The sequence below is a fragment of the Thalassophryne amazonica genome, chromosome 4 (assembly GCF_902500255.1).
Source record: "Thalassophryne amazonica chromosome 4, fThaAma1.1, whole genome shotgun sequence".
In the NCBI taxonomy this organism is placed as follows: domain Eukaryota; kingdom Metazoa; phylum Chordata; class Actinopteri; order Batrachoidiformes; family Batrachoididae; genus Thalassophryne; species Thalassophryne amazonica.
The window spans coordinates 68,766,676-68,780,135 of record NC_047106.1 but is presented as its reverse complement, the minus strand read 5'-3'; the positions used below and the strand labels follow the sequence as shown (position 1 = coordinate 68,780,135).

The following is a 13,460-nucleotide window of genomic DNA, read 5'->3' as shown; positions in this document are numbered from 1 at the left end:
AAAAGTGTAATATCAAAACTGTTTAAAGGGTGTAATGAAATGTCAAAGAACTTGTGAAGTGTGTAATGTGTAGTTCTGGGAATATATTTTATATAATTGAGGCTTATTTTAAATTGTGAAAAATAAATCTACCTTGTGATAATACACCTCTCTGTATTCCCCTTACCTAGCGCTGCCTTGCTGGAATGATTTAAGTTTGAATGGTCCCACGGCCATATCCCCGGGTGGCGTTGTTGGTCTGCTTTCCTAAATGAAACTATGCTCCATCTCCCAATCAATTATCCCAGCTCCGCTTTGCCACATTATTATTAGGGGAAACCAGGGCACAGTGGATCAGAAATGTTGTTTTGTGGCAGCATAAACACACTATGCATAGGTTTAGGTCATTCTATTGTGGATTTAATACAGCAAGTTATTGTTTATAAGGCTGTGTTATTTATTTCTCCCCAAGTGTAATTTACAATGTTTAAAATCGATTTTAAAATTTTTGATTCACTGTGCCCCGGACACTAATTCACGGGGCACAGTGAATCAACTTACAATATAATGAAAAAAACACATGATTCTAAAGATTTCTTCAACATTATTAAATATATGATGATGCATATACAAACTATAATCCAGCAAACCAGCTATGTAATGTGTGAGTGTCTTATATAGTGATATACAAGTAAGTCCTTTAGAAACTATTATAAATACAACTGTCATAATTTCTGTTCAAACATGAAAACAGTTGTTTATATACACAAATTATAGAACTAATTCATGGAAAAATAAATGTATAAGCTTCAACGAGTAATATTTGTCATCCACTTGATACTGGGGCTTAATAAATCACTTTCTAGACTGATTCACTGAGCCCCGATTCACTGTGCCCCGGGTGCATGGGACACACGAGTCATGATATTAAACAGCTGATATTCTGGAGAAGACATAACACATGCTCTTCAGTTGGACGGGGTAGTCTTCTAATTAATAACAATTTTTTGGGCCACCTTTCCCCTGTTGTGAGAAATAAATACAAAGACACTGACATCCACAAAATTTACTTTTGATAGGAAAAAACTGATTTCACTTGCCACTTAGTTTTACTCTTAATGTATCCAAAAACAAAACACTAATTTATAAGGGGGATGTCTTTATGCATAAAAATATGGCATAACTGATGCAAATATATATGTAGTTTTGCAGCTATAGCTACTGATTCACTGTGCCTCGTGATTCACCGTTCCCCAATTTCCCCAATATACGAACAAATGCCTGTACAAAATTTGGTGATTTATCACAAACCCAAAAGAGCATGCTCCCAAACCTGACTTAACTTTTATAATACACAAGCTCACAGCTAACAGTGTGTGTATTTGAATCACTTCAGTCAGGGGGCGGTGGACTCACCTCGACTTGCTTTGTGCATTTATGTGCGTACCAAAAATTGCAGGAGAAGGGAATTTTTGGGCATTTCTTTGTTGCAGAATGTGGGCTAAGTACACACATCAGACCCACAGGAAAAGAAAAAGAATCTAACCGAATCTGATTCTAAGGCAGATTTTTATTTGGGTCTGATTTAGCTTGGGTTTCTTTTTTGAACATTAGACTGATCACCAACATGTCGTATATTGGTGTGCAATCCATGAGTGCAAATCCTCTATTAGTCAAATTAACAGATGCCACGTATACTGGTGGACCATGTGTAGGTGTTATTTTTATTTTATTTTTAATTCAAACATGCACATCAAACATTGATGCAGAATATGCATGACATATTCTGCAACAACTGCGATGTGGTGTAATGTGGAGTTGTGTCAGGAAAGGCATCCGGTGTAAAACCTGTGGCAAATCAACTTGCAGATCTATATCAATGTGCTGCAGCAACGCCAATCAACATTTTTGACATACTAAGTAGTTCAATATAGTTCTGGACACCAGGTCAAGTTTGGGAGCGTGCACGATTGCTTTCGGTTTTGTGGCATCCATCACACCAAAGAACCAGTAATGAATAGCACAACGTCCTCCCCACACCTAAAAAGCAGCCATCTATTTGCCACAGAATGGTGAATGGTGAAACATGGCCATTTCCTTGACCTTTTCCATCCACTGGTGTCTTCGACACTGTGGCACCTGCATGCTGGATCATTCCCAGAGAAACATGCTACTTGGCCAAAATATTGTAGCTGTCACAATGCAAGTGAGGACACCAGATCTTTAAGAAATTTGTTTGATTTACTTAAGGGACATAAAAAAATCCAAATGTTGCTCATTCAAATGATGTTAGAAGACCCAAAAGCATTGGCTCTTAATTACTGACATGCTGCTTCATCACACCTGATAATCTCATTTTTCACAGACTTTCCTCCTCTTTGGAAATGTGAAACACTATTCCCACTTGTGGACTCACCACTGGGCTTCTTTTCCAACAGCTGTCTCTTGCAGTAAATGACACAGAGGACAAGCAGAGCGAGCAGCACAGTGGCCAGTGCGCTGCAGATGACTGCAGCCAGAGCCATGTCCCTTGGACTGGTCACCACCGATGGCAGAGGCACCAAGTTCACACGTGTGCTACCTGCAGAGAGAAGCAGAAGTCAGTTCAATCTGTTTGGACATCTTTAAACACGTTCCATCTTGAGAAGCAGTTTCTTGGAAAGGGATGACACAGACATAAGATGTTGTTCCTTTACATTATTTAACCCTCTGTTCTCAGTCAGAACCTACTAATTTGAGATGAATTATTCCTTTTTGCCTCAAGCTTCTCTTTGCTGAACTATTAAAATTAGCACACCAGTTCAAAGAGAAAGTGCCTCTGGTAAAACCTGTCTTCATCTTCCTCTTTGTCCTTCCCAACAGAAAAAGATTGATAATGTCTTCTCCCTGCCTCACATCTCCTGCAAAGATGAACCTTTTCTAGTCAGAGTTTTGAAGGTCAAAAATGTGGTTTCTCAATGTTTCATGTGTGACACTTCAAGACTCAGTCACACAGCACTAGCGAAGGACAATGAAGCCCATACGAAAAAAGAAATCTGGAATTTCGGAAAATAATACTATGAATACCATATTTTCTGGACTATTTGTCATTTTTTGTTTATTTTTTCCAGCTGGTCCTGCAACTTACAGTGAGGAAAATAAGTATTTGAACACCCTGCGATTTTGCAAGTTCCCACTTAGAAATCATGGAGGGGTCTGAAATTTTCATCTTAGGTTTATGTCCACTGTGAGAGACATAATCTAAAAAAAAAAAAAAAAAACATATCCAGAAATCACAATGTATGATTTTTTTTAATGATTTATTTGTATGTTACTGCTGCAAATAAGTACACTCAACAAAAATATAAACGCAACACTTTTGGTTTTGCTCCCATTTTGTATGAGATGAACTCAAAGATCTAAAATATCACCATTTCCCTCAAATATTGTTCACAAACCAGGCTAAATCTGTGATAGTGAGCACTTCTCCTTTGCTGAGATAATCCATCCCACCTCACAGGTGTGCCATATCAAGATGCTGATTAGACACCATGATTAGTGCACAGGTGTGCCTTAGACTGTCCACAATAAAAGGCCACTCTGAAAGGTGCAGTTTTATCACACAGCACAATGCCACAGATGTCGCAAGATTTGAGGGAGCGTGCAATTGGCATGCTGACAGCAGGAAGGTCAACCAGAGCTGTTGCTCGCGTATTGAATGTTCATTTCTCTACCATAAGCCGTCTCCAAAGGCGTTTCAGAGAATTTGGCAGTACATCCAACCAGCCTCACAACCGCAGACCACGTGTAACCACACCAGCCCAGGACCTCCACATCCAGCATGTTCACCTCCAAGATCGTCTGAGACCAGCCACTCGGACAGCTGCTGAAACAATCGGTTTGCATAACCAAAAGTTCTGCACAAACTGTCAGAAACCGTCTCAGGGAAGCTCATCTGCATGCTCGTCGTCCTCATCGGGGTCTCGACCTGACTCCAGTTCGTCGTCGTAACCGACTTGAGTGGGCAAATGCTCACATTCGCTGGTGTTTGGCACGTTGGAGAGGTGCTCTCTTTACGGATGATGCGAAGGAGATGTGTTGCACTGCATGAGGCAAATGGTGGTCACACCAGATACTGACTGGTATCCCCCCCCAATAAAACAAAACTGCACCTTTCAGAGTGGCCTTTTATTGTGGCAGTCTAAGGCACACCTGTGCACTAATCATGGTGTCTAATCAGCATCTTGGTATGGTACACCTGTGAGGTGGGATGGATTATCTCAGCAAAGGAGAAGTGCTCACTATCACAGATTTAGACTGGTTTGTGAACAATATTTGAGGGAAATGGTGATATTTTAGATCTTTGAGTTCATCTCATACAAAATGGGAGCAAAACCAAAAGTGTTGCGTTATATTTTTGTTGAGTATATTTGAACACCTACCAACCAGCAAGAATTCTGGCTCTCACAGACCTGTTAATTTTCTTTAAGAAGCCCTCTTATTCTACACTCTTTACCTGTATTAATTGCACCTGTTTAAACTTGTTACCTGTATAAAAGACACCTGTTCACACAATCAATCACACTCCAACCTGTCCACCATAGCCAAGACCAAAGAGCTGTCTAAGGACCACCAGGGACAAAACTGTAGACCTGCACAAGGCTGAGATGGACTACAGGACAACAGGCAAGCAGCTTGGTAGAAGACAACAACTGTTATGATTATTTATTAGAAAGTGGAAGAAACACAAGGTTGACTGTCAATCTCCCTCGGTCTGGGATTCCATGCAAGATCTCACTTTGTGGGGTAAGGATGATTCTGAGAAAGCTCAGAACTACACAGGAGAACCTGGTCAATGACCTGAAGAGAGCTGGGACCACAGTCACAAAGATTACATTAGTAACACATGATGCTGTCATGGTTTAGAAGGTCATGTGGTCAGATGAGAACAGAATAGAGCTTTTTGGAATCAACTCCACTTACCATGTTTAGAGGACAATCCCAAGAAAATCATCCCAACCGTGAAGCATGGGGGTGGAAACATCATACTCTGGGGGTGCTCTTCTGCAAAGGGGACAGGACGACTGCACCGTATTGAAGGGAGGATGGATGGGGTCATGTAATGTGAGATTTTGGCAAACAACCTCCTTCCTTCAGTAAGAGCATTGAAGATGGGTCATGACTGGGTCTTCCAGCATGACAATGACCCCAAACACACAGCCAAGGCAACTAAGGAGGAGCTCCGTAAGAAGCATTTCAAGGTCCTGGAGTGGCCTGTTCGGTCTCCAGACATGAACTCAATAGAAAATCTTTGGAGGAAGCTGAAACTCCAAACCTGAAAGATCTAGAGAAGATCTGTATGGAGGAGTGGACCAAAATCTCTGCTGCAGTGTGTGAAAACTTGGTCAAGAACTACAGGAAACGTTTGACCTCTGTAACTGCAAACAAAGGTTACGGTACCAAATATTAACATTGATTTTCACAGGTGTTCAAATACTTATTTGCAGCAGGAACATACAAATAAATTATTAAAAAAAATCATACATTGTGATTTCCGGATTTTTTTTTTTAGATTATGTCTCTCACAGTGGACATGCACCTAAAATGAAAATTTCAGACCCCTCCATGATTTCTAAGTGGGAACTTGCAAAATCGCAGGGTGTTCAAATACTTATTTTCCTCACTGTACGTATAGGGAGGTATAGGGTTCCTAGGGAGGTGTTCCAGGCACATCCACCTGGGAGGAGACCCCGGGGAAGACCCAGGACTAGGTGGAGAGATTATATCTCCACACTGGCTTGGGAACACCTCAGGATCCCCCAGTCAGAGGTGGTCAATGTGGCATGGAAGAGGGAAGTCTGAGGGAAGTCTAGAGCTGTTGTCCCCGTGACCCAATCTCAGATAAGCGGTTGAAGATGAGTGATGAGTGATGGGTTCTGCTCACTAATGCGGTGTTTACTTCATAAATTAATAATGTACTGATTAAATTTGTATTCCTGCTTGTTGCTTGAAGAAACAGCACCAATTTCAAAACAAATAATCCAGTGCAACATACAGTCTACAAAGTACAGTAAACAAAATGGAAAACAAGAATATATGCCGACCCCAGACAGATTTTTTTCATTCATTCATGCTTCATTTTCTACCGCATATCCGGGTCCGGGTCACAGTGGCAGCAGACCAAGCAGCTCATCCCACACTTCCCTATCTTCAGCTAAGTCTTGCAATGCTTCCCAGGGGATCCCAAGGCATTCCCAAGCCATCTTGGAACTATAATCCCCCCAGTGTGTCCTGGTTCTCACCAGCCACAAAGGGTAGTGTTAATAATAATAACCTTTATTTTACCAGGTAGAAATTCCACTGAGATTAAAACTTCTTTTATAAGGAAGATCTGGCCAAGAAGGCAGGAGCATACGTCATAAGCAACAGGTTAACATCAAATGTCTTGAGCACTGTGACAAATGCCCATACCTTTATTTCTCACTAGCTGATGTTCTAAAAATGTTCAGTGATATGAATGTTCATGTATCCATTTCCTGACTTGTCAAAAGAAAACTGTAAAAGTGATGATTTACTTGTGTTACCATAATTGTTAAAGCCTTCATAGCAAAGGGGTAAACACACATTTCTATGCACCATTTATCAGGTTTTTATTTCTTAGAATTTATTTTAAATTTATTTACCTCATTTTCTAATAAGGATTTTTTTTTTCCATTTCTCTTCATCAATTTTAACTACTTTGTGTTGGTGTATTCATGAAATCCAAATAAACCACAGACCCTGCTAACTCTCTACCAGTCCTGACTAGATGCATTAGAGATTTCAGTCTTATATCAGGCTACAAAGTGAATTTGACAAGTCAGTTATTATGACTTTAGTTGACTCAGGAAATGTGGAGCCTTCATGTTAAGCCTTTTCACTGGGATCCATCAGGTTTTATGTACTAGGAATTAGGGTTACCCCACATGTGAATCAATTATACAGGGGAAAACATAAATGGGATGATCGAGGGTGTTTATGAACAATGACAAGGTGGAAGTCTCTTCCCATATCTTTTCTGGGCCGAATTAATCTTATAAAATGGTTATCCTACCCAAAATATTGTATCCTGTAAGCATGCTTTTATCATTTTAAATTCTGAAGACATTAAAATCATTATAAAGCCATGGTGGACTCATATGAGCAGGAAGAAGCCAAAAATCAAATTACAGACACTTGTGCAAGAACAGGGCAGATGGAGCTTACCCAATATAGAATATTCCGTTCTTTCAGTACAAGCTAGGATTCTCAGTGTGTGGATACACGAAAACTCAGACTTACCATTTTTTAATATTGAATGTGTTCTATGCAAACCATCATAGCCTGTCAACTTACTTGGGATCAAGATGAGTGAAGTATCAAGCGGAGTTAACAATAATCCCTTACTAAATAATGTTATATGGGCCTGGAATAGACTTGGAAAACTTTTCAAATGCAGCCAACCATTTCAAATATTGTCCACACTAGTGGGTAATCCAAATCTTTCTCCACAAACTATAGGAACAAGTTTTTACAAATTGGGCATATGGCTGGGATTCATAGATTTTTCGGAACTCTTCAAGCAGGGTAAATTCAAATCTTTTGAATCTCTTTAAGACTCAATACTCTATACTAATAAGGATTTTTATAAATATTTACAATTGAAGCACTACATACAGCAGAGGGTTAAATCTCTTAAGTTTATACCAGAATCATATCAACTAGAGATTTTTCTAATCAATAATAAGAACATAAACATTCATATCTAAGTTTCTATTCTGAAATATATTCACTCAGTGTGGATAGATGCCTTGGCTGAGGAAATCTTGGAGTGTTCTGCTTAAATGTGAAATAAATTTACAGGTATGGGAAAAAATCTTACCTGCATCAAAAATCTCAATTGTAATAAGTTTAAAGAATTGCAGTACAATATTTTACACGATGTATACATTTCTCCTAACATTTTCAGTAAATACAATGCGGGTCCATCACCAAATTGCCTTAAGTGTAAAACTCATGTTGGTACGAGGTATCATTGCTTATGGGAATGTGTTCAAATCCAAAAGTTTTGGAAGGAGGTCTGTGTCAATATCAGTAAAGCTGTTGGTCAGCAGGTAATAGGAAACCCAATGATGTGCTTGCTTGGTCACATTCCTGTTTCATTTAAACAAAACGAGAGTGTGGTTCAATCACTTTTAATGATAGCTAGGAAAAGTATTATGGTGAAGTGGATCAGGGATGACCCTCCTTCTGTGTCTCTATGGAAGTCACCAATTGTGGACCTCATGACAATAATCAAACTTGGGCATTTTATTGACGGCAAAACTCAGTTATTCATAGACAAGTGTAAGAAACCTCTGGAAGCAATGGGATTTGCGTGTCAAAGAGACTTAAATGGACAACCGCTTTGGACTTGATCTGCTTTGTGTGTCTTCAGAGTTACCATGTCAAATATCTATGCATTCTTGACCAGTCTGTTTTGTTATTGTTATGTTACTGTCATTGTTTTTTGTTTTATGTGTTAATTATAAAGTCAGAAATAAATCTTAAAAAAATCCAAATAAAAATCCATTTAAATTAGGGGTTGTAATGCAGAAAAAAAACAATGGGGAAAAGACCAACTGGAGTTAACACTTTTACAAGGGGCTGCAGAGAGGCAGAATCTTAAAAAAACAGCTGAGTTGATGACACTTTGGTTTCTCTGATGGACAACAAACCATCAGAAATTTTGTTTTGTGCTCAGCAAACATCACTATGAGTTAAAAGTTTGTGGCCTGAAGAACAGCGCTCACTCTGTAAGTTACCAAAAACATAGAACATCAGATTTTAACACAATTTATTGTTACATATCACACAGGACCGGAACCATTTTACAAAGTGGCTTCTGCCACATTTAATCCAGTCGTTCCTTCAGTGCTAAAAGGGTCAGTATCTCATTTCTTTCTTCCAATCACATTAAACTTAGCAATCACAAAAACACAATTATTGTTTAATCAGTGTGGGTGAATGTAATTCACACAAAAAGAAAAAAAAATGACATGAACCTTTGACATGTGGACATGATAAAGACAGAAAGAGATTCAGGAAAAAATGCCCCTTTGATGTGTCCATAATAACAAATATGTTTATCTGTTGACCTATAGCTGAAAGGACATAAAACGTGAAGCTACTTTTGTTTCCAGAAGTGAAAGATAATGAAAATACTCAACCAGCTGCATGGTGGGTTGAGTATTTTGTTTCGTCTTACCCTCAGGAAACATCACACTGTCAGTTAAAAGCTTGTGGCCTGAAGAACGTGAGCATCCGCCCATCCCCCCTTTTCATTGAAAGTTCACAGTAAAATCACCAGTGTAAAACTAACACTGCCAGTGTACATATGGTCCCATCTGGGCCAGAGTGGGACCATATGTTCACTGTCAGTGTTAATTTAACACTGGTAATTTTACTGTGGTTAAACTGTCAAACTAAATTAAATTATTTTCTTTTTTGTTTATAAAGTTTTTATTAGTTTAGTTTTTGTAGTTTTTAAGTATTAAAGTCTTATTTCTTTTTGTTATTAAAGTTGGTTAAACGCTCACCCTAAAATAAATTCATTTTGTGACCCCAATACATTGTAAAAAGCAAAGAAAAAAAAAAACAGCTTTCATGACATTTTTCCTCGTTGCTTCTGTGTCTTACATGTGATGATGTCATCAGTGTGCACTGGTAGTAGTCACAAGACAATGATGTCAGTTCGAGAGTGCAGCTCGAGAGTTGCACACTAGGCAAACAGATTTGGCACCAAATGGGTGACTCATTTGTGATTTATTTTTCATTTGTGATGAAATCTGACATTTTATTGAAATATATTAAGAAATGGACATGCCGATCAACGTAATATTGGCTGTGCTCGTGCATCTGAATGTGAAATTCTTAACCTCCGCTCTTCATAGCAGCTTCAACAAATATTTGATCAACTAGCTGTACAATTTGAATTTGACAAAATGGCTTAAATTATCTTCAGTTCTGTGATGATGGTTTGTCTTTTGCAGATGGTTTAAAATATTAAACCAACAATATTCTGCTAAGGTACAAATACTACTCATGTTCACTGTTCCAGTTATATATTGTGGAAATTTGTTGCAAGTACCTGATGTGTATACTAAATATCTCCATTAGGCTGAATCATCAAAAATCTTATGGTCTTTTAAAGCAAACAAAACAGGCAACATGTTTAAATTATGAGATGTGGAATGGAAGACATTGGACTGTTGATGAATATGACAAATAATAAACGAGTGTTTGAGAAAATCTATTTTCAGTTAGCCCCTCCATTCATTGTTTGCTTTTCACTACATTAATCATAAAAGGAACTGGTTTCCACCTCTTCACATCCGAGAGCTCTTTGCAGTGTAAACATTTCTAGCTTTGGGCAGTTTTTTTTTTTTTAATTCCATCAGATAGGGGATAAGGGTATTTTAACATTCTTCTAAGATCAAGCAAGACCCCATTCCTACCAGGCTGCTCAAGGAAGCCTACCATTAATTAATGCTTTAATCTTAAATATGATCAATCTATCTTTATTAGTTGGCTATGTACCACAGGCTTTTAAGGTGGCAGTAATTAAACCATTACTTAAAAAGCCATCACTTGACCCAGCTATCTTAGCTAATTATAGGCCAATCTCCAACTTCCTTTTTTTCTCTCAAAAATTCTTGAAAGGGTAGTTGTAAAACAGCTAACTGATCATCTGCAGAGGAATGGTCTATTTGAGAGTTTCAGTCAGGTTTTAGAATTCATCATAGTACAGAAACAGCATTAGTGAAGGTTACAAATGATCTTCTTATGGCCTCAGACAGTGGACTCATCTCTGTGCTTGTCCTGTTAGACCTCAGTGCTGCTTTTGATACAGTTGACCATAAAATTTTATTACAGAGATTAGAGCATGCCATAGGTATTAAAGGCACTGCGCTGTGGTGGTTTGAATCATATTTATCTAATAGATTACAATTTGTTCATGTAAATGAGGAATCTTCTTCACAGACTAAGGTTAATTATGGACTTCCACAAGGTTCTGTGCTAGGACCAATTTTATTCACTTTATACATGCTTCCCTTAGGCAGTATTATTACAAAGTATTGCTTAAATTTTCATTGTTACGCAGATGATACCCAGCTTTATCTATCCATGAAGCCAGAGGACACACACCAATTAGTTAAACTGCAGGAATGTCTTACAGACATAAAGACATGGATGATCTCTAATTTCCTGCTTTTAAATTCAGATAAAACTGAAGTTATTGTACTTGGCCCCACAAATCTTAGAAACATGGTGTCTAACCAGATCCTTACTCTGGATGGCATTACCCTGACCTCTAGTAATACTGTGAGAAATCTTGGAGTCATTTTTGATCAGGATATGTCCTTCAATGCACATATTAAGCAAATATGTAGGACTGCTTTTTTGCATTTGCGCAATATCTCTAAAATTAGAAAGGTCTTGTCTCAGAGTGATGCTGAAAAACTAATTCATGCATTTATTTCCTCTAGGCTGGACTATTGTAATTCATTAGATCAGGTTGTTCTAAAAGTTCCCTGAAAAGCCTTCAGTTAATTCAAAATGCTGCAGCTAGAGTACTGACGGGAACTAGAAGGAGAGAGCATATTTCACCCATACTGGCCTCTCTTCATTGGCTTCCTGTTAATTCTAGAATAGAATTTAAAATTTGTCTTCTTACTTATAAGGTTTTGAATAATCAGGTCCCATCTTATCTTAGGGACCTCATAGTACCATATCACCCCAATAGAGCACTTCGCTCTCAGACTGCAGGCTTACTTGTAGTTCCTAGGGTTTTTAAGAGTAGAATGGGAGGCAGAGCCTTCAGCTTTCAGGCTCCTCTCCTGTGGAACCAGCTCCCAATTTGGATCAGAGAGACAGACACCCTCTCTACTTTTAAGATTAGGCTTAAAACTTTCCTTTTTGTTAAAGCTTATAGTTAGCTTATAGTTATGCTGCTATAGACTTAGACTGCTGGGGGGTTCCCATGATGCACTGAGTGTCTCTTTCTCTTTTTGCTCTGTATGCACCACTCTGCATTTAATCTCTTCCACAGCATGTCTTTTTCTTGATTCTCTCCCCTCAGCCCCAACCAGGCCCAGCAGAAGACTGCCCCTCCCTGAGCCTGGTTCTGCTGGAGGTTTTTCCTGTTAAAAGGGAGTTTTCCTTCCCACTGTCGCCAAGTGCTTGCTCACAGGGGTCGTTTTGACCGTTGGGGTTTTTCTGTAATTATTGTATGGCTTTTGCCTTACAATATAAAGTGCCTTGGGGCAACTGTTTGTTGTGATTTGGCGCTATATAAATAAAATTGATTGATTGATTGATGGTTATCCAGACATTTAATCAATATTTCAGCTGTGGACTACAAGTCAACTGAAATCAATAAACAAAAATGATCTCTGAAATACATAGAAAAAGACTAAAATAGTAAGTCCCTTCGGCTGCTCCCTTGTTTACACTCGGGGTCGCCACAGCAAATCCAAGGTGGATCTGCATGTTGAATTGGCACAGGTTTTACACCGGATGCTCTTCCTGATGCAACTCCACATTACATGGAGAAATGTGGCAGGGGTGGGATTTGAACCCAGAACCTTCTGCACTGAAACCAAGCGCAAAAGACTAAAATGTTTTGACTAAAACTCAACTAATATACCTTGAGTTGTCATTTGACTAAAACTAGACTAAAATGTTGAGACTTTTAATCAACTAAAACATGACTAACAAAAATGATATGTGAATGACTAAATGTGACTAAGAATGAACTTTGACACAAGACTAAAAATGGGCAACAAAATTAACACTACATGCTGAGCTGGGAAATTGTTACCCCGTGCTGTCCCAAATGAAGTACGACTTAGTGATTTGTTATGCCGAGCTGCCCCTGGTTATCGCAAATCAAGTGTGTGTTGGTCTCAGGTGGTTGGGAGTTTGACCTTTTTTGTTTTAACTCACCTATCATTGAGGCTCATCTGGGACTGGAAGGGACTGTTGTCTTTGCTGCGACCGAGACTGCAGGTGTCATCACAGCACAGAGATGGGATCAGGTGGACCGGTCCTAAACACCACACACATCCAAACTTCACACACAAGAAATTCCACCAGACTGCCACAATCACCATCCTGGTATTGTCTAAATGAGTGTGTTGATCAAACTGAGGAACACAGTGTTGCCACATTCTGCTTGAGATGACAGTTTAACACCACGCCAGTCTCCGATGACCCTGCTTCTAAACCCTGTTTAGTAACAGGCTTGTCCTATGGACAAAAAGGAAGGTTTTGATGGTGGAAATAAGTCCACCAACCAAACAGACGACGTTCTTGCAGTGAGGAATGACCACTGCTCCACCATGCTCCCCGTATCGTGTATACTGTCCACTGTATTATCCATCAAATAAATCTCAATCTTGCTAAATATTAAGCGAACTGAAAAGCTGTCCAACTCAAACATA

The 13,460-nt window shown here is 38.9% G+C and overlaps 1 protein-coding gene across 3 annotated transcripts in view; it reads right to left on the bottom strand.

The window, feature by feature from the left end:
- LOC117508328 (tumor necrosis factor receptor superfamily member 19-like) overlaps positions 1-13,460 on the bottom strand; it is a 109,364-nt gene that overhangs the window by 22,218 nt on the left and 73,686 nt on the right. For all 3 annotated transcript variants that reach the window (XM_034168065.1, XM_034168063.1, XM_034168064.1), the window contains exon 6: positions 2,396-2,560. In XM_034168065.1, the coding sequence (XP_034023956.1) occupies positions 2,396-2,560 (165 nt within the window). The remainder of the gene's footprint in view (positions 1-2,395; positions 2,561-13,460) is intronic.